This window comes from Pristiophorus japonicus, unplaced genomic scaffold, assembly GCF_044704955.1.
Source record: "Pristiophorus japonicus isolate sPriJap1 unplaced genomic scaffold, sPriJap1.hap1 HAP1_SCAFFOLD_154, whole genome shotgun sequence".
Classification (NCBI taxonomy): Eukaryota; Metazoa; Chordata; class Chondrichthyes; family Pristiophoridae; genus Pristiophorus; species Pristiophorus japonicus.
Genome location: NW_027251217.1, coordinates 219,699 through 240,759, shown reverse-complemented (window position 1 = coordinate 240,759; position 21,061 = coordinate 219,699). Strand labels below are relative to the sequence as shown.

Below are 21,061 nucleotides of genomic sequence, written 5' to 3'. Positions count from 1 at the left end.
TCCATCCTCCAATTCAAATACATTCCTGGCATCGACCTTCCCTATTTCTATAAGCTCTTGCAGGCTGACAACCTCCCGTGCCAATATAATTCTCCCTTACTCTAAAACTGGCCTCATGCAACCCTTGGTTCACACCACCACTGGTGGTCAAGCATTTAGTTGTCTTGGGGTCCCACGCTCTGGAATTCACTCCATTAAAACCCCCGCTTTTCCACCTCCCTCTCTTCAAAATTTACCTTTACTCGGGGTGTTGCTCGCCTCTAATGTCATATCTTGCATTACCTCGTGCCCCAGTGTCTAATTCTGCCTCTGTGAAGTGAAGCTTTTCTATGTTAAAGTAATATATAAATGTAAGTTGTTGATGGAAGTCCTGGATACATGACTCCAGTTTTTGAGGTTCATGCCTCGATTGCTGGACAGGCTAATGGGACTGAAGGTAGACAAGTCCCCTGGTCCTGATGAAATGCATCCCGGGGTATTAAAAGAGATGGCGGAAATTATAGCTGATGCATTCGTTATAATCTACCAAAATTCTCTGGACTCTGGGGAGGTACCAGCGGATTGGAAAGCAGCTAATGTAACGCCTCTGTTTAAAAAAAGGGGGCAGGCAAAAGGCAGGTAACTATAGGCCGGTTAGTTTAACATCTGTAGTGGGGAAAATGCTTGAGGCTATCATTAAGGAAGAAATAGCGAGACATCTAGATAGGAATAGTGCAATCAAGCAGACGCAGCATGGATTCATGAAGGGGAAATCATGTTTAACTAACTTACTGGAATTCTTTGAGGATATAACGAGCATGGTGGATCGAGGTGTACCGATGGATGTGGTGTATTTAGATTTCCAAAAGGCATTCGATAAGGTGCCACACAAAAGGTTACTGCAGAAGATAAAGGTACGCAGAGTCAGAGGAAATGTATTAGCATGGATCGAGAATTGGCTGGCGAACAGAAAGCAGAGAGTCGGGATAAATGGGTCCTTTTCCGGTTGGAAATCAGTGGTTAGTGGTGTGCCACAGGGATCAGTGCTGGGACCACAACTGTTTACAATATACATAGATGACCTAGAAGAGGGGACAGAGTGTCGTGCAACAAAATTTGCTGATGACACTAAGATTAGTGGGAAAGCGGGTTGTGTAGAGGACTCGGGAGATTTGGATAGGTTAAGCGAATGGGCTACGGTTTGGCAGATGGAATACAATGTCGGAAAGTGTGAGGTCATCCACCTTGGGGGAAGAAAAACAGTAAAAGGGAAGATTATTTGAATGGGGAGAAATTACAACATGCTGTGGTGCAGAGGGACCTGGGGGTCCTTGTGCATGAAACTCTTTTAGAGTTTATCTGTAAAAGATAAAACATTAAACCGTGCCACCCGCCCTGGATGACACAGCAGACATTTACAAGGCCCCTTTTTTCTTTTTTTTTGGTTTTTTTTTTGGGGCGCTAAAATCAAATTTTTTCCAGTGCCCCCTATAAAAGGGGAGGTCCTTGTGCATGAATCCCAAAAGGTTAGTTTGCAGGTGCAGCAGGTAATCAGGAAGGCGAATGGGATGTTGGCCTTCATTGTGAGAGGGATGGAGTACAAAAGCAGGGAGGTCTTGCTGCAACTGTATACGGTATTGGTAAGGCCGCACCTGGAGTACTACGTGCAGTTTTGGTCACCTTACTTAAGGAAGGATATGCTAGCTTTGGAAGGGGTACAGAGACGATTCACTAGGCTGATTCCAGAAATGAGGAGGTTACCTTATGATAGATTAAGTAGACTGGGTCTTTACTCGTTGGAGTTCAGAAGGATGAGGGGTGATCTTATAGAAACATTTAAAATTTTGAAAGGGATAGACAAAATAGAGGCAGAGAGGTTGTTTCCACTGGTAGGGGAGACTAGAACTAGGGGGCACAGCCTCAAAATACGGAGGAGCCAATTTAAAACCGAGTTGAGAAGGAATTTCTTCTCCCAGAGGGTTGTGAATCTGTGGAATTCTCTGCCCAAGGAAGCAGTTGAGGCTAGCTCATTGAATGTATTCAAGTCACAGATAGATAGATTTTTAACCAATAAGGGAATTAAGGGTTACGGGGAGAGGGCGGGTAAGTGGAGCTGAGTCCACGACCAGATCAGCCATGATCTTTTTGAATGGCGGAGCAGGCTCGAGGGGCTAGATGGCCTACTCCTGTTCCTAATTCTTATGTTCTTATGCCGGCAGCGAGAATGTAGAATAATGGGTGTCAGGCATTCCAATTACTGAAAGAGAAGTGATTGATGTTTGGACTTGTTATCGTGTTTATTAATGGTCAAGTTATGAGCATATTCAAGACTGAAGTCATTAGATTGTTGGTATTCTTAGAACAAAAGCACATGAGTGATAGATTGGCTGCTGTTTTATTTCTCAGTAAATCACAGTGTGACAAACAAGTGCATCATATTGTCAATCAGTAATCTGATGTTATGTTGTATATTGCAGGGCAGAGAAAACGAATACCATCAAAACTGCAGATTGTCAGTAATTCCTGATTCTCCAAGAACGATAGTTCTGATTTTCTGTTTTAGTTTCATCAAATTTCTTTGCTGTTAATGTCTGAATCAACAGGTTTGCAGAATATACAGCCCCTGTCCAGAATGGATCAGTACCCAGCCCAGTGACTGCCTTATGTGCTCAAAACAACTGGGAGATCCCATCACTGAGCAGATCCTTTGCTTCTCATTCTCGGTATTTGTATTTCACTTTGCTCCTCAATCTATTCATTATTATCCTTTACAGAAAGTCACTGAGCTCGCCGAGAAGGGAAACCGGGCGGGCAGTTCTAAACTGCTCCTAAATCTGGTGATGGAGAAAGGCTCTAAGGCCCAAAGGGTGATGTGGGAATCCTTTGTCAAAATGTGCCACAGGTTACCAAAGTTGAACAAAATACTGAAAGAAATACAGGAACACGGTACGGTAACATCACCCACTGAATTCAATTTCAGATTCAAACACTACAGATTTTACTATAATATCTGATTTCATGACCGTTACTTGATTTAAACAGGTTCTGATCCACTTGTTTACATGAACATCGCACGAGGTTTATCCAAAGTACCAAGTCACCTGGAAGGTAAGTGATGAAATGCAGATTTCAAATTGTTTACTTCACTTCTGAGAATCCGAATATTTAACTGTTTTGAGGTTATTAGCATCTGGGAATCTGGATGTCAAAGATCGAGGGAAATAGGATTCAACGTTGCATAGATTTGGCATCGAAGCTCAACTATTGTATATAGATTTGTTTCATATAAATATGCGAACTTGCAATCGTTCACTGAATCCAGTTGCTTATCAGTATCACTTGGACATCTTATACACATCTGGCAGGATCGTGATGCTACGTGAAAACCCCCACAGACCGAGAAAGATCCAGATACACTGAAACCCCATACACACCTGGCAGGATCTTGATACACTGAAACCCCATACACACCTGGAAAGATCCAGATACACTGAAACCCCATACACACCTGGCAGGATCCTGATACACTGAAACCCCATACACACCTGGCAGGATCCTGATACACTGTGTAACCCCATACACACCTGGCAGGATCCTGATGCACTGAAACCCCATACACACCTGGCAGGATTCTGATACACTGAAACCCCATACACACCTGGCAGGATCCTGATACACTGAAACCCCATGCACACCTGGCAGGGTCCCGATAAACCCCATACACACCTGACAGGGTCCTGATACACTGAAACCCCATACACACCTGACAGGGTCCTGATACACTGAAACCCCATACACACTTGGCAGGATCCTGATACACTGAAACCCCATACACACCTGGCAGGGTCCCGATAAACCCCATACACACCTGACCGGGTCCTGATGCACTGAAACCCCATACACACCTGACAGGGTCCTGATACACTGAAACCCCATACACACCTGGCAGGGTCCCGATACACTGAAACCCCATACACACTTGGCAGGATCCTGATACACTGAAACCCCATACACACCTGGCAGGGTCCCGATAAACCCCATACACACCTGACCGGGTCCTGATGCACTGAAACCCCATACACACCTGACAGGGACCTGATACACTGAAACCCCATACACACCTGACAGGGTCCTGATACACTGAAACCCCATACACACCTGGCAGGATCCTGATACACTGAAACCCCATACACACCTGGCAGGGTCCCGATAAACCCCATACACACCTGACCGGGTCCTGATGCACTGAAACCCCATACACACCTGACAGGGTCCTGATACACTGAAACCCCATACACACCTGGCAGGGTCCCGATACACTGAAACCCCATACACACCTGACAGGGTCCTGATACACTGAAACCCCATACACACCTGACGGGGTCCTGATACACTGAAACCCCATACACACCTGACAGGGTCCTGATACACTGAAACCCCATACACACCTGGCAGGGTCCCGATACACTGAAACCCCATACACACCTGACAGGGTCCTGATACACTGAAACCCCATACACACCTGGCAGGGTCCTGATACACTGAAACCCCATACACACCTGGCAGGGTCCTGATACACTGAAACCCCATACACACCTGACAGGGTCCTGATACACTGAAACCCCATACACACCTGGCAGGATCCTGATACACTGAAACCCCATACACACCTGGCAGGATCCTGATACACTGAAACCCCATACACACCTGGCAGGATCGTGATATAGAGGCAAAGGAACATTGACAGCTGTTCCCCAAGATTTGACTGGATTTCGGGTGAAGAGATGCTGTCATCAGGCATCTGTTCCAGCATGGCGCCCTCTACAGCGGATTTGTGACATCTGTGGAGAGAACTGAGGCTCTTCAACCAATCAGATTGAAGAATCCTCAGAGTCTCGCAGAGTCCAAACCAGGAAGTATAATTTCTATTTTAATGTCTTCACATTTATTTCTCCTTAATGACTGAAACAAGACCTGCGATCGATAGCTTTTTGGTCGACAATGATATGAAGGAATATGGAGCCAAGGCAGGTAGAGAAAGCAAAGGAAAGATTGAGGACTACAGATAGGATTAAAGGACAAAGGTTAAAAAATACAAACAGAAAAAGTTGAAACAATATATACCGTATATATTTAAAATCTGCAACATTAGTTTTCTTCTGATAGAATGAGACTTCAAAATATCATGTAGTCCTGAGTGCACTAGCGCTATCTTTTACATCCGACTTTAGTGCAGAGGTAGTGGGTAAGTATTGCAAGTTCACGCCATTACAGTGATTTCAATTCCGAGTCTCTCGGTGAGAACAGCAGCAGCAGACCTTGTGGAGGAGCATCCTCTGGTTTTCCACGTTTAACTGCGCGTGTGTGGACACCAGGCGTTGCTGATAGACTCGCCGTAATTATTGCAGCAAACTCCAGGACATTGGGCTGGAAATTGCGGTCGGAGGTTTCCCGCTGGGGAATATCTCCAACCGCAAACATTTCACCAAAGTACCTGGTGATCCCGGAGGTTCGGAGACCTGCGATCCTGGGGCTCCATGTGAAGACCTTCATAGAGGCACACATATCCCAGAAGTGTACGGGTTTCATATACATCATTGAGATAATGTGGGCTGGCCCAACCTATCAGAGTAGTGGGATCCCCATTCATACTTATAGTAACTCCCTGTCTGGAACCATCATAAGCATGACTGGGAATACCCTCAAAAACACACACACACTGAAAATAACTTTCAAAAACATTACATATTTCAAATTAATATAAATAGAATTTAATTAGTTATTTAAAACAAACATTCTTTTCAAATTTACATATTTTAAAATGTCTAAAAATGAACTTACCTTTTATATAAAAGGATTTTTAATGTTGAAATTACTTTAATGTATTTTTCTGTACTTTAAATGCGACAATTTTCATTGCTTCCCGCCTGGTATCTCGGCGGTATCGGCCGCTTTGGGCGAGAACCGGGACGGTGAAAAATTCCCCAGCTGTGTTCCCCGACAGTTTCAAAGTCCCGCTGTGGAACAGACCACCGTCGTACACCGTCCACAGATCGCCCTGGCGCAATATTTGGCTCAGCGGTGACCCGTAGGTAAGTTGGGGAAAATCACCCACGAGCATCAGCAAAGCTGGGCAATAGGTAAGTAACCCTGCAAAAAAAGGTAAGTAAATGGGTTTTTACTCATTGTTTTAACATTTTCTTGCAGTGATGTAAGTGAAAATGGTCCTGAGAATGTTTTTCTCATTTTTCATTTTCAGCAAAGAATGACTAAGAAAGCAATAAAGAAAGGAAAGATAGATTACCAAAGTAAATTTGCGCAAAACATAAAAACAGATAGTAAAAGCTTTTACCGATATATAAAACGGAAGAGAGTGACGAAAGTAAATGTTGGTCTCTTAGAAGATGAGAAGGGGGAGTTAATAATGGGAAATGTGGAAATGGCTAAGACCTTAAACAATTATTTTGCTTCGGTCTTCACAGTGGAAGACACAAAAACCATGCCAAAAATTGCTGGTCACGGGAATGTGGGAAGGGAGGACCTTGAGATAATCACTATCACTAGGGGGGTAGTGCTGGACAGGCTAATGGGACTCGAGGTAGACAAGTCCCCTGGTCCTGATGAAATGCATCCCAGGGTATTAAAAGAGATGACAGAAGTTATAGCTGATGCATTCGTTATAATCTACCAAAATTCTCTGGACTCTGGGGAGGTACCAGCGGATTGGAAAGCAGCTAATGTAATGCCTCTGTTTAAAAAAAGAGGGCAGACAAAAGGCAGATAACTTTCGGCCGAAAGTTAACATCTGTAGTGGGGGAAATGCTTGAAGCTATCATTAAGGAAGAAATAGCGGGACATCTAGATAGGAATAGTGCAATCAAGCAGACACAGCATGGATTCATGAAGGGGAAATCATGTTTAACTAATTTACTGGAATTCTTTGAGGATATAACGAGCATGGTGGATAGAGGTGTACCGATGGATGTGGTGTATTTAGATTTCCAAAAGGCATTCGAAAAGGTTACTGCAGAAGATAAAAGTACGCGGAGTCAGAGGAAATGTATTAGCATGGATAGAGAATTGGCTGGCGAACAGAAAGCAGTGAGTCGGGATAAATGGGTCCTTTTCGGGTTGGAAATCGGTGGTTAGTGGTGTGCTGGGACCACAACTGTTTACAATATACATAGATGACCTAGAAGAGGGGACAGATTATAGTGTAACAAAATTTGCAGATGACACAAAGATTAGTGGGAAAGCGGGTTGTGTAGAGGACACAGAGAGGCTGCAAAGAGATTTAGATAGGTTAAGCGAATGGGCTAAGGTTTGGCAGATGGAATACAATGTCGGAAAATTGAGGTCATCCACCTTGGGGGGGGGGTGGGAGGAAACAGTAAAAGGGAATATTATTTGAATGGGGAGAAATGACAACATGTTGCGGTGCAGAGGGACCTGGGGGTCCTTGTGCATGAATCCCAAAAAGTTAGTTTGCAGGTGCAGCAGGTAATCAGGAAGGTGAATGGAATGTTGGCCTTCATTGCGAGAGGGATGGAGTACAAAAGCAGGGAGGTCCTGCTGCAACTGTATCGGGTATTGGTGGGGCCGCACCTGGAGTACTGCGTGCAGTTTTGGTCACCTTACTTAAGGAAGGATATACGAGCCTTGGATGGGGTACAGAGACGATTCACTCGGCTGATTCCGGAGATGAGGGGGTTACTTTATGATGATGGATTGAGTAGACTGGGTCTTTACTCGTTGGAGTTCAGAAGGATGAGGGGTGATCTTATAGAAACATTCAAAATAATGAAAGGGATAGACAAGATAGAGGCAGAGAGGTTGTTACGTTATGTTTTTTGAAAATATTTTGTGGTTTTCTTCTCCTAAGCGCAACCCGCAGCCTCTGTAATTGTTTTGTAATTTTAGTAATTATCGGCCATTTTTTTGAAAGAAACGTCCAATCGGTCAAACATTCCATTTTTTTGCCAAGAATCGTGTATAAGGCCCATTTTTTTTGCCAAGAATCGTGTGTAAGGCCCATTTTTTTTGCCAAGAATCGTGTATAAGGCCAATTTTTTTTGCCAAGAATCGGGTATAAGGCCCATTTTTTTTTGCCAAGAATCTGGTGTAAGGCCCATTTTTTTGCCAAGAATCGTGTATAAGGCCAATTTTTTTTGCCAAGAATCGGGTGTAAGGCCCATTTTTTTGCCAAGAATCGGGTGTAAGGCCCATTTTTTTCGCAGGGTGGATTTTTTTCTTGGGGGGAATTTTGTTGCTGGCGATAATTTGGGAATCTTAGCGGTATTTTGTGCGGCAATCGGGCGCTGGCGGATTGTTTGGAAATTCTAGCCCTTACGCCTGCTTTTATTAGACGGACGTATTTGAAGGACATTTTCTGGTCAAGAGTTGGGTAAATAGCCCAACTCTCCACCCACAGAGGCCCTTTAGTTTCGGATGCGGTGGATCTGTCGAGAATTTTTGACAGATCACAAATTCCCGGGTTTAGGAGCACGCACTTCACATACCGAAACCCGGAATTTGTGGGGACCACACGGGCGCATGCTCACCTCGTACGTGCCTGTGGGGAGCACAAATTCTGACCCATTATAATCAGAGAATGGTGAGGGACAGGACAAGGCTATTTGGCCCAAATAAGTCTGTTCCTGTCACAGAGATGAACCACCTGCGCCTCCTCTCAGTGTATCCACACAAACACATTCAATTGTCTCGAGAGCCCACTTGCAGTGCCCCTTATGTGTCCTTCCCTAGTAAATGATCCCGGGCTCTATTAACCTTCGGGTGAAAAAATTCCCCTGATTCCCTGTCTTATCTCCCAAATTCATTTTTATTCTTGTAATTATTTTGGGAATTATGGGACTTTTCTGCACTGATGTGAATTTCATCAATATACTCCAAACAGAATTCTCTTGCCTAAACAAAATACTTCAAACCCCCTCACCCTTCCGTTAACCTAAACTCAGGCTGGATTTTCGGTCGCCTAACGCCTCGGGTAGTGGCCAGAGGGGCCGTTAATGGGAGCGGAGTGGAAGAGGTTACTGATCTGGAGTGCAGCGTTTAGTGTCCCCACCGAAAATTCATTCCAGGCTCACCGGGGACACAAACCAGCAGTGCCTGGCTGCTGACAGTCACTCTGACCATGACGTATTCCTGGTGCAATGTCCACACTTGCATCCCGGTCAGAAAACGTCTGGAAAAACAGTCGGTACAGGCTTGCAGAGTCGTTAACTGGTGGCGACTTTAAACGGATGAAGAAACGCTTCCCTGGGAGGTCACATTCAGTGCAACGTTTACTCACAGCACAGTGGTGAGCCTCCGAGTATGCAGCGGCACATAGACATACCAGTTCAGCTTGACACAAACTTCTTGTGAAATTTTAATGGAGCCATTACCTGTTCACCTGGTTTTCACTCTACATGTTCTAACAAGGCATCGGGAACAGAGAAGGGCTGTTGGGCATGTTGGCGGCTGAAGGAGGAGAGCCCCCAGTTGTCGGAGCAGGAGGTCTTTACCTCCACGGCTTCACCGACCGGCAACACTCATACCTGCACCTCTCTGAGGAGCAGTGTATCAGAACGATGCACTTCCGAAAGGAGGTTGTTAGAGAGATATGCAATCTCCTGCAGGAAGACCTGCAGCCTCACATCGGCACCAGGACTGTGCTGTCCGTCTCACTGAAGGTCATGGTGGTACTCGCCTTCTATGCGTCTGGCTCCTTCCAGGCTGCATCAGGGGACATATGCAGCGTATCACAATGTGCAGCACATCACTCCATCCGCGATGTCACACAGACACTCTACACATGCAGAATGAATTTAATTACCTTCCCAACGAACGGCGAGAAACAGGATGAGCACGCATGTGGGTTTGTCAGGATGGTGGGATTTCCGAGGGTGTGGCTGTGTAGGTGCTGATGTGCCACGTGTGTGTACAGTCGGGTATCTGAGTAATAAGGCGGTGTGTATATTTGCATTTCATGCTGCGTGGCATCGCACAGTGGGTCGGGAGCACAAGCAACTACCAGTCAGTCTGAGGTTTAGACCTGTGACCGCATCTGAAGAGTTGAAAGATGCTGCTCAGTGGGCTCAGGATGTAAGGAGCTAGAAGGTGAGAGAGGCTTGGATGGGCAGGGCATATCTGGTGAAGTGCAGGAGAGGTATCAGGCTGGCTTCAGCAAGGGGAAGCATGGCCTGGTAGACATATAGAAGGGGCAGGCACTGCAAAGTCTTTACATTGTGTGAGACAGTGAGGTTCACATGAAGGCATTGGAAGGTGAATGGAAAGGGTACTCACCCTGACGACCCAAGTAAGGTCGTTGAATTCATCACCACATTGAGTTGCTGTTATGGCACCATGTTCCGGGCTGAAACGTGGTGTGCCGTCTCCCTCCACAGCCTCTCCAGAACCATAGGCGGATGTCTTCATCCTCCTCCCGGCTGGCCGGCACTCCAGCGACTCTCCACTGCCTCCAGCAAGAGCGGTGGGCGAGAAGCGGGCACTTAGCTGGTGTCCTCCTTCCTCCTCCATGTTGGCGCTATGAAGACACTGTGGAGCTGGAGCTGCTCATACTCTAACTTACCTTGCCGTGCCTTTAATACTCGGCTGTTCCCGGGATCTGAATCAAAGTTCGGCGCATGCGCAATGGGTTTGCTAATTTACCAACCAAAACTTTCGTATGGCCACCCCCGAGCTCTGGTGTGCAACGGCCTCTGTCTGCTCGTCGTCCAATTCTGACGATTTTTGGGGTAAAGGCGCAAACTTTTTCAAGGCAATAAAATTACCGCTCCACCTGGGTAACCACCCCAAATAAGACGTGACTGAATTTCACCTCCAATACCTTAAATCATCTTTCTGATTGCTCTCTCTACCTTCAGAATAGCAGTGACCTTCACCTGTGGTCAGGTGACTATAGCAGTGCAGGTAATACCCCAGATAATCTCCCCACGTCCTGAAACAACAGCGATTTAACTGCTGTCTATTCACAGTCTGCCCCTTTCTCAGTGTATATAATAGCCCAACGAATCTACCCAAGACCTAATACAATGACAGTGGAACTTCCTTCAGGGGAGTTACTTCCAAAGCTCAGGGTATTGATAACTGAGGGCAGAGCACCAATGTCGGAGTGCAGCACATCGGGTATGAGACCAGAATTGGAGGAGCACATCGATCTCGAAGGATTGCAGGCTGAAGGAGATTCAGAGATAGGGAGGGTGTGATGCAATGGAGGATTCTGTATACAAGAATGAGGCTATTTAAATCGATACGGTGCCTGAACAGAAGCCAATGTAGGTCAGAGAGCACAGGGGTAATTGATGAGAGTTCAGATATGGGCAGCAGAGGTTTAGTTAAGCTCGTTAATGCAGCGAGTAAGGTGGGAGGCCGGCCAGGAGGGAATCGGAATAGTCGAGTCTGAGATAACAAAGGGCATGGATGATTTCAGCAGCAGATGAGCTGAGGCAGAGGCAGAGACGGATTATATTGTGGAAGGAGGCAGACTTCGTGATGGAGTGAATATGGGGTCGGAAGCTCTATCACTGGCCAAATGGAATACTGAGGAGAACTTCTGTCCATTCACAGTCTGTCCCACTCACAGATTGCACCATAACCCAGATAACCTGCCAGGGTCTGATACTGTAACAGGGGACTCCTGAACATTCAGTCTGTCCCACTCACAGATTGCACCATAACCCAGATAACCTGCCAGGGTCTGATACTGTAACAGGGGACTCCTGAACATTCAGTCTGTCCCACTCACAGATTGCACCATAACCCAGATAACCTGCCAGGGTCTGATACAGTAACGGGACTCCTGAACATTCACAGTCTGTCCCACTCACAGATTGCACCATAATCCAGATAACCTGCCAGGGTCTGATACAGTAACAGGGGACTCCTGAACATTCAGTCTGTCCCACTCACAGATTGCACCATAACCCAGATAACCTGCCAGGGTCTGATACAGTAACAGGGGACTCCTCAACATTCAGTCTGTCCCACTCACAGATTGCACCATAACCCAGATAACCTGCCAGGGTCTGATACAGTAACAGGGGACTCCTGAACATTCACAGTCTGTCCCACTCACAGATTGCACCATAACCCAGATAACCTGCCAGGGTCTGATACAGTAACAGGGGACTCCTGAACATTCAGTCTGTCCCTATCCCACTGATATCCAAAGCCCTATTTTGTAGTAAATACTAGAATCAAGTGAGGATTTCACACATTTCTCGCTTGTTTATTTTCAGCAACTGAGTTTTAATTGCGACATGCACCTTTTATTGTAACCGTGAATTCAATCTTAGCAATATTTTATTGAAGAGTGAAATGGTACTGAGAAGTTACTTTTATGTCAATACAACTAACATTAAGAACCACTTTCTGTCTGTTCGAATTGAAGATGCTCAACAGAAACACAAGGAAACACTCCGGGTACAAACTGAAACACTGAGAGTGAACACTATCCTAATAAGGGAGAAGGTTAAGGTTTTCCAGCTGGTTGATCGATACACTGAGCTAACGGTTATTTCTACTGTTCGAGATCGGACACTTGTAGAACATGAACTGCTGGCAAGAGGCCGAGACCATGAAGAGTGGACAAAGAAACATCTCCAGGGAGAACTGGAGAAAATCCGAACTGATCAACTGTTCCACAGCAGTTTTTCCCGGAGAAAATCAGAATCCGGGAGTTCAGCGGCAGTGAGCGGAGTCGCGGGGATTGGAAAAACAACAATGGTACAAAAGATTGTTCATGAATGGGCCACGGGGAAAATATACCCCCACTTTCAATTTGTTTTCAGTTTTAAATTCCGGGATTTGAACGACATTAACGGTAGAATAAACCTGAGGAATCTGATACTGGATCAGTATCCTTACTTTGGGAATATTCTGAGAGAGCTCTGGAAGAACCCAGAGAGATTGCTGTTTATATTCGATGGTTTGGATGAATTCAAGGACAGTATCGATTTTGCTGACAATCGGAGAAATACAGAACCTCAGCACAGGTGCACAGATCCCGAAGACTGGTGTGGAGTGTCTGACATTGTGTACAGTTTAATACAGCACAAGCTGCTCCCAGGATGTTCAGTGCTAGTGACCAGCCGCCCCACTGCATTACATTTATTGGAAAAGGCTGAGATCAGTGTCTGGGCTGAAATCCTGGGATTTGTTGGTGAAGAACGGAAGGAATATTTCAACAAGTTTTTTGAAGATCAGACGGTGGCAGCAGCTGTTATTAAACACGTGGAGGAGAACGAGATCCTGTACACCATGTGCTTCAACCCTTCCTACTGCTGGATCCTCGGTCTGGCACTGGGTCCCTTCTTTACACAAAGAGACAGGAGACATCAGCGAGTTCCCAAGACCATCACCCAACTGTATTCCTACTATATCTACAACATTCTGAAAAACCACAGCCGAGAGATTGAAAGCCCCCGTGATGTGTTACTGAAGCTCGGTGAGATGGCCTTCACAGGAGTCTCCGAGAAGAAGATTGTGTTTAGAAATGGAGATTTGATCAAATACAATCTGCAACCTTCCCAGTTCCTGTCTGGGTTCATGATGGAACTTTTGGAGAGAGATGATTCTGCCCAGAGCGTGGTGTACACATTCCCACACCTCACCATCCAAGAGTTTGTAGCCGCTCTCGCCCAATTCCTGACTCCCGATTCCGGGGACATCCTGAAACTCCTCCGTGAAGTCCACAGCAAGGAAGATGGGCGATTTGAGATATTTCTCCGTTTTGCTGCTGGTCTCTCCTCCCCACACTCCGCTCAGCCCCTGGAGGAGTTTCTGGGTCCATTTCTTCATCAAACCACCTGTCGAGTGATTGACTGGGTGCAGGAGAAGGTTGAAGGACAGATTGGGAACACAGGGAGTGAAGCTGGTAAACGGAACCTCCTGAACACATTCCACTACCTGTTTGAGTCTCAGAATACAGCACTGGCTCAGCTCACAGTGGGATCTGTGAAAACACTTACATTTAGTGGATTGACATTGACCCCGATTGACTGTGTGGTCCTGTCTCATGTCATTAGGCTCTGTGATACAATAAAAGACCTCGATCTGCGGAAGTGCAACATTCAGTGTGAAGGACTCCAGCGGCTGGGACCCGTACTCCACAAATGCCGGGAGTTGAGGTAACTGTTTATTTGTCTCTAACTGTTGGGTGAATTGTAGAACAGTCACGGTTTGTGTTGTTGCTCCGTAATAAAGGGAAACAAACAGTTCAGTTAAACCAGAGAGAAGCAGATTCAACACAAGTATGACCAATAATCAGGGGATCGGTTAGTAAACATAGAAACATAGAAAATAGGTGCAGGAGTCGGCCATTCGGCCCTTCGAGCCTGCACCACCATTCAATAAGATCATGGCTGATCATTCCTTCAGTACTCCTTTCCTGCTTTCTCTCCATACGCCTATGTAATTCCAGAAGGGCTGGAGAATCTAGAACGGATCCTTGTGAACAAATAGGGATTTTACAGTCTTTATCACATCAACAAATGCAGCTCACTGAGAACATAATTACAATAGGCCCGAAATTTGCAGTCGGTGACTTACTGCGGGCCGATACCTCCGACCGAAAAATAAATGCGAAAGTACCTGATGGTCCCGGAGGGATGTAGACTTGAGGTCTGAGGCCTTGATGAGCTGCCCAGTGAATGGGCTCACACATCCCAGGAACATAAACGCAACCTGGGATCACGTGGCCTGGACCACCAATGATCATGGAATATTCTCATTGATTATATTGGGAGTTCTGTTTGTACAAGCTCCCAGTACGATCACTGAAAATACTCCCCAGAACACAGAAGCTGCTCACATATTTAAAATGAATTGAATTATTATTAAAAGGTTCAGAAAAAGATTAGATTTTCTTTTAATGTTTCAATCGGGTTAAAAAATATCTGAATACACGGTGTTTAATATAAAAACTAGTGATAAATGTAATTGTTCTATGTTTTAAAACTCGTACACTGGTTTTCTTTTCCAGGCATAAGAGTTTGAAGGACATTCTCTGGGCAGGAGTTGGGCAAATATCCCGATCTCTGCGCGCCAATGTCCTTCTCCTGGCGACACATTGACAAATTGCAAATTCAGATTCTCGCACATGTGTACTGCGTGCCGAGAACCTGCATTTGCAGGACCTTTGAGTACGTGCGCACATCGTATGTACCCGGGGATTCCGCAGTTTACCGCACAAAATCATATTTAATAAGCTGGACAGTGGAATGTAAATATACAATATAAACCGGCAGTAAAGGTAGAATTCACTTAAAATGTTTTCCACATCCACCATTTCAACTGGGAACAGGACAGAAACCAGAGTTGAAACCTCTAACAGTTAGATATTTTCCCCAATAAGGTATAGAGTGTGTCTTGATGGGGAAGTTTCCTGGATTGGGAATATTGGGGAATCGGGAATTCTTTCAGCTGTAACTGTTTAGAATTATTTACAGTCCTGAACAATAAGACAAGAATGATCTTCAGGATCTTCAATCTGCCTGTAAAAAGGTTCCAATCTAGTGTGGTGTGGGGTATTATCCCCAGGGTACAGACACACACCGGCCAATCTAGTGTGGTGTGGGGTATTATCCCCGGAGTGCAGACACACACCGGCCAATCTAGTGTGGTGTGTGGTATTATCCCCAGGACAGACACACACCGACCAATCTAGTGTGGTGTGGAGTATTATCCCCGGGGTACAGACATACACCGACCAATCTAGTGTGGTGTGGGGTATTATCCCCGGGGTACAGACACACACCGGCCAATCTAGTGTGGTGTGGGGTATTATCCCCAGAGTACAGACACACACCGACCAATCTAGTGTGGTGTGGGATATTATCCCCGGGGTACAGACACACACCGGCCAATCTAGTGTGGTGTGTGGAATTATCCCCAGTACAGACACACACCGACCAATCTAGTGTGGGGTATTATCCCCCCCGAGTACAGACACACACCGACCAATCTCGTGTGGTGTGGGGTATTATCCCCGGGGTACAGACACACACCGGCCAATCTAGTGTGGTGTGGGGTATTATCCCCAGAGTACAGACACACACCGACCAATCTCGTGTGGTGTGGGGTATTATCCCCGGGGTACAGACACACACCGGCCAATCTAGTGTGGTGTGGGGTATTATCCCCAGAGTACAGACACACACCGGCCAATCTCGTGTGGTGTGGGGTATTATCCCCAGAGTACAGACACACACCGGCCAATCTTGTGTGGTGTGGGGTATTATCCCCAGAGTACAGACACACACCGGCCAATCTAGTGTGGTGTGGGGTATTATCCCCAGAGTACAGACACACACCGGCCAATCTAGTGTGGTGTGGGGTATTATCCCCGGGGTACAGACACACACCGGCCAATCTAGTGTGGTGTGGGGTATTATCCCCGGGGTACAGACACACACCGGCCAATCTAGTGTGGTGTGGGGTATTATCCCTGGGGTACAGACACACACTGGCCAGCGGTCGGGTCTCGCACACAGTAGGCGGCTCCTGGGTAAACCGGGGGCAGTGAACCCGGTAATTTCCCATAATCCGCCCTCTGTGTGTGAGGCCCCGCTCGGGGAGGGAACTTCCGAAAATTCCGCCAAAACTGTCGGGCCAGTTACACCTGGAATACATGTAGAGCCCGTTTAATGGGGAATACAGTGAGAGACTGCCGTCCCCTATAAACTAGGAGTACAGGGAGATTTAAACCATGTAACGGGACAGGATGAACTCTCCTTGTTACGTGAAATCCTGGGGGATTTTACAGCAGCAGTTAGCGCGTTTCACAATATAACTCCCCCTGAGATATTATACAGATTAATATAAAGTACAGGGAATCGCTGCTTTATCTTTTGATTCGAGGAAAATCGTCCTATTCCTCTAATACCCGGGATTTCAGAGCTGGACAAATGGGACAAGTTTCCCCAAACATGAGGGGTCTGATCACTGAGCTCCAGGAGGGTAATTCTGATCATCGCGGAATGAGATCGGACAGAGGGACATTTACAGGCTTCACACAGACAGCACTTTATTTAATAAATACATTTACTGACAGTCCCTGAATATATGGGGAGTTGGACAGAGTGAGATTAAATATTGGGGGAATATTGCGGGGGTCAGTGGGTGCGATCGGTGGCGGGTCAGGTGAGAAATTATTTATTTGACAGTGGGTCGGGACCTCGCTGTTAACCCGCTCCACACAACTTTCCCAAATATCAGGTCTGCCAGCACTGAGCAGACCCGACACACAGCGATGGCGGAGGCAATTCAGGTCATTATCACCTTGTTAACGATTAACAACTCATTTCAGTCCATCCTCAGAGTTTACCAGGTCACCCACGGGGTCCATGCTGCTCGGGGATCACGTCGGGTAACCAGGGCGGGAGTTGAATGGCCATGGAATCATCTCATTACTTGAAAGCTGGAAATGTGCTATAAAATCTCCATTGTCACAGCTGTTCACTTTCCAAGCTCAGAAGCTGTTGCTTGCTGTGTTTGAAAGACAGGTGAGCTTTATGCAGGTTGCAAATGTTTGGAGAAAGCTCTCTATCCAGTGTCACCTCTCTCACCATTGACAGATCGCTTCTGTTATCCCAAGTTCACCTGCCATCTATTACATCAGAATGGGTACGGTTTATACTGTCTCCCCTTGGTCCTCAGATTCTGACCATGATCAGCCCCCACACCAGCAGCACCAACAAACACACCGACCTTCTCTGCAATCACCTGATGCTGCACAGGACAGAGGGTCTCAGCACCCGCCCACATTGCTGCCCGGGAGATCAGGGATGGTCTCACCATGGTCAGATGTACTTCATTTGATGCTGTACACCCTGGCTGTCTCACGATGCACACCAGGTTAGCACCACCCCACACCAACAACATAAAGCATCCCGACAATGCCCAAACCATTCCTTTCACACTCATCAACATTGCGGGGGTTCCATTATGTCTCACCATTCATTGCAACTCACTCAGCCACTTCCAAAGGTGCACACAGGTCTGCCCAAGCACGGAAAGTATTGACAATATAGATTTCAATGCTTGCCAGTGTATTAACAGAAACTTCAGGTAAACATTGGCTCAAAGACCCAAGTGTTTACCATTGTGTGTTGTTAGTTGGTGTGATTGGAGAAGGATGAGGGTGAGTGTAAGGGGTGGTGAGTGAGATGGGGATGTGATAATGTAGATAGAGAGGGATGGGTGGAGGTACAAGGTAAGTTGGTGTGAGTAAGGATGTGCAGGAGTAGGGTAGGGAAGGCAGAGTGATGGGGATGTGAGGAGTGGCACAGCAGGATGAGCTTGTATCCGAGGGTCTTGAGAAGTAACAGCAGGGATTGTGGGTGCATTGGTTGTAATTTATCAAAATTCCCTGGATTCTGGGGAGGTCCCACCAGATTGGGAAACTGCAAATGTAACACCCCTATTTAAAACAGGAGGCAGACAAAAAGCAGGAAACTATAGACCAGCTAGCCTCATATCTGTGGTTGGGAAAATGTTGGAGTCCATTATTAAAGAAGCAGTAGCAGGACATTTGGAAAAGCAAAATTTGGTCAGGCACAATCAGCATGGATTTATGAAGGGGAAGTCATGTTTGACAAATTTGCTGGATTTCTTTGAAAATGTAATCAGGGTGGATAAAGGGGAACCAGTGGATGTGATGTACTTGGATTTGCAGCAGGAATTTGACACGGTGCACAAGATAAAAGTTCTCGGGGTTGGGGGTAATATATTAGCATGGATAGAGGATTGACTAACAGAGAACAGAGAGTCGGGATAAATGGTTCATTCTCTGGTTGGCAACCAGTAACTAGTGGGGTGCCGCAGGGATCAGTGCTGGGACCCCAACTATTTACAATCTATATTAACGACTTGGAAGAAGGGACCGAGTGTAACGCAGCCAAGTTTGCTGACAATTAAAGATGGCAGGAAAAGCAATGTGTGAGGAGGACACAAAAATCTGCAAAAGGACATCGACAGTATAAGTGAGTGGGCAAAAATTTGGCAGATGGAGTATAATGTTGGAAAGTGTGAGGTCATGCATTTTGGCAGAAAAAAAGACAAAGAGCAAGTTATTATTTCAATGGAGAAAGATTGCAAAGTGCCACAGTACAGTGGGACCTGGGGGTTACTTGTGCATGACACACAACAGGATAGTGTGCAGGTACAGCAAGTGATCAGGAAGGCCAATGGTATCTTGGCCTTTATTGCAAAGGGGATGAAGTATAAAAGCAGGGAAGACTTGCGACAGTGATATAAGGCATTGGTGAGGCCACACCTGGAATACTGCGTGCAGTTTTGGTCTCCGTATTTACGAAAGGATATACTTGCTTTGGAGGCAGTTCAGAGAAGGTTCACTCAGTTGATTCCGGGGATGAGAGGGTTGACTTATGAGGAAAGGTTGAATAGGTTTGGCCTCTACTCATTGGAATTCAGAAGAATGTGAAGTGATCTGGTTGAAATGTATAAGATTATGAAGGGGCTTGACAAGGTGGATGCAGAGAGGATGTTTCCACTGATGGGGGAGACTGGAACTAGAGGGCATGATCTTAGAATAAGGGGCCGCCCATTTAAAACTGAGATGAGAAATTTCCCCTCTCTGAGGGTTGTAAATCTGTGGAATTTGCTGCCTCAGAGAGCTGTGGAAGCTGGGACATTGAATATATTTAAGGTAGAAATAGACAGTTTCTTAAATGATAAGGGGATAAAGGGTTATGGGGAGCGGGCGGGGAAGTGGAGCCGAGTCCATGATCAGATCAGCCATGATCTTATTGAATGGCGGAGCAGGCTCGAGGGGCCGTATGGCCTACTCCTGCTCCTATTTCTGATGAGGATCAGTTTGGATTTGCTGTAACGTTTCGTGATCCACTGAGATCATTGAAAGGTTTGCACCACTGCAGTCAGGTCCTCCTGGGCTGCATTGGTCTCCTGGGGAGGTCTCTTCCACCCATGGGAAGGGAAGAGGACGTCCCTGTGTGCTGTGAATCCCTCCATAGCCATATGGAGGTAGTGCTGGGAGAGCAAGGGTGCAGCGGTGCACCTCTGTACAGAGCTGGTCAGTGTTTGCAGCAGCTCACTGACAGCACAACTGTGGACATCAATGTGCGCACGGTCCCTTTAAGGGAACCGGCTGATGCCGCGTCACCAGACCCGCTTCTTCCAATTGGTCGGGAACCGCACTGGGCGGGGCTTAACACGGCCAATCAGAGGAGAGTTTCACAGAGTGGGCTGGAACCGGACACGAGATTGGGACCCACCACCGACCCCGGTCACACCGGACCCACCCAGGTGGGGAATCCCGGCCCAAAACTGGGTATTAATTTACTGATGTACTTTCAGTGATTGCTGTAATATCCGAGAGAGAGAATATATCCTATCCGGGGTTTGGTTCAGTTTGTTTCTCACTGTTTGTGTTTAGACTGAGTTACAATAAACTGGGAGATTCAGGAGTGAAACTGCTGTCTGCGGCTCTGAGGGACCCGGACTGTAAAATACAGGAACTGCAGTAAGTACCAGACTGTGTGAGATTGTGTTTATAATAACTGGGTGTCTGACACTGAACATTATTATTAGTATCAGTAATAGTGTTATTAATAAACACTGAATATTACAGGTTGAGCGTCCAAAATCTGGAATGTTCTGGAGTCCGGACACCGGGACAATCCGTGGCAGGGTCGTCCGGAATCCGTAAAATGTTTCGTAATCTGGACCGGACGACCCTGTCGATCTGGTCTCGCCTTACTGCCCTTACCTTGGAGCCTCCTAGCCGGCCCATCTGAACACCTCCAGGGTGGGACCCAGCCCGAACACCACCTTCCCAGCGGGGCCCTCCCCCGAACACCACCTTCCCAGCGGGGCCCTCCCCCGAACACCACCTTCCCAGCGGGGCCCTCCCCCGAACACCACCTTCCCAGCGGGGCCCTCCCCCGAACACCACCTTCCCAGCGGGGCCCCCCCCGAACACCACCTTCCCAGCGGGGCCCTCCCCCGAACACCACCTTCCCAGCGGGGCCCTCCCCTGAACACCACCTTCCCAGCGGGGCCCTCCCCCGAACACCACCTT

At 46.7% G+C, this 21,061-nt stretch overlaps 2 protein-coding genes across 18 annotated transcripts in view; one reads left to right on the top strand and one right to left on the bottom strand.

Annotated features, from left to right (window-relative positions):
* The window catches only part of LOC139242937 (uncharacterized), a 596,540-nt gene that overhangs the window by 372,468 nt on the left and 203,011 nt on the right, over window positions 1-21,061 (bottom strand). The window lies entirely within an intron of this gene.
* The window catches only part of LOC139242927 (NACHT, LRR and PYD domains-containing protein 3-like), a 61,874-nt gene that overhangs the window by 36,895 nt on the left and 3,918 nt on the right, over window positions 1-21,061 (top strand). For 9 of the 10 annotated variants that reach the window (XM_070870559.1, XM_070870558.1, XM_070870555.1 and 6 more), the window contains 4 exons: window positions 2,754-2,925; window positions 3,022-3,087; window positions 12,392-14,129; window positions 20,417-20,503. In XM_070870559.1, the coding sequence (XP_070726660.1) occupies window positions 2,754-2,925; window positions 3,022-3,087; window positions 12,392-14,129; window positions 20,417-20,503 (2,063 nt within the window). The remainder of the gene's footprint in view (window positions 1-2,753; window positions 2,926-3,021; window positions 3,088-12,391; window positions 14,130-20,416; window positions 20,504-21,061) is intronic. The other variant, XM_070870560.1, reaches the window with a different exon arrangement.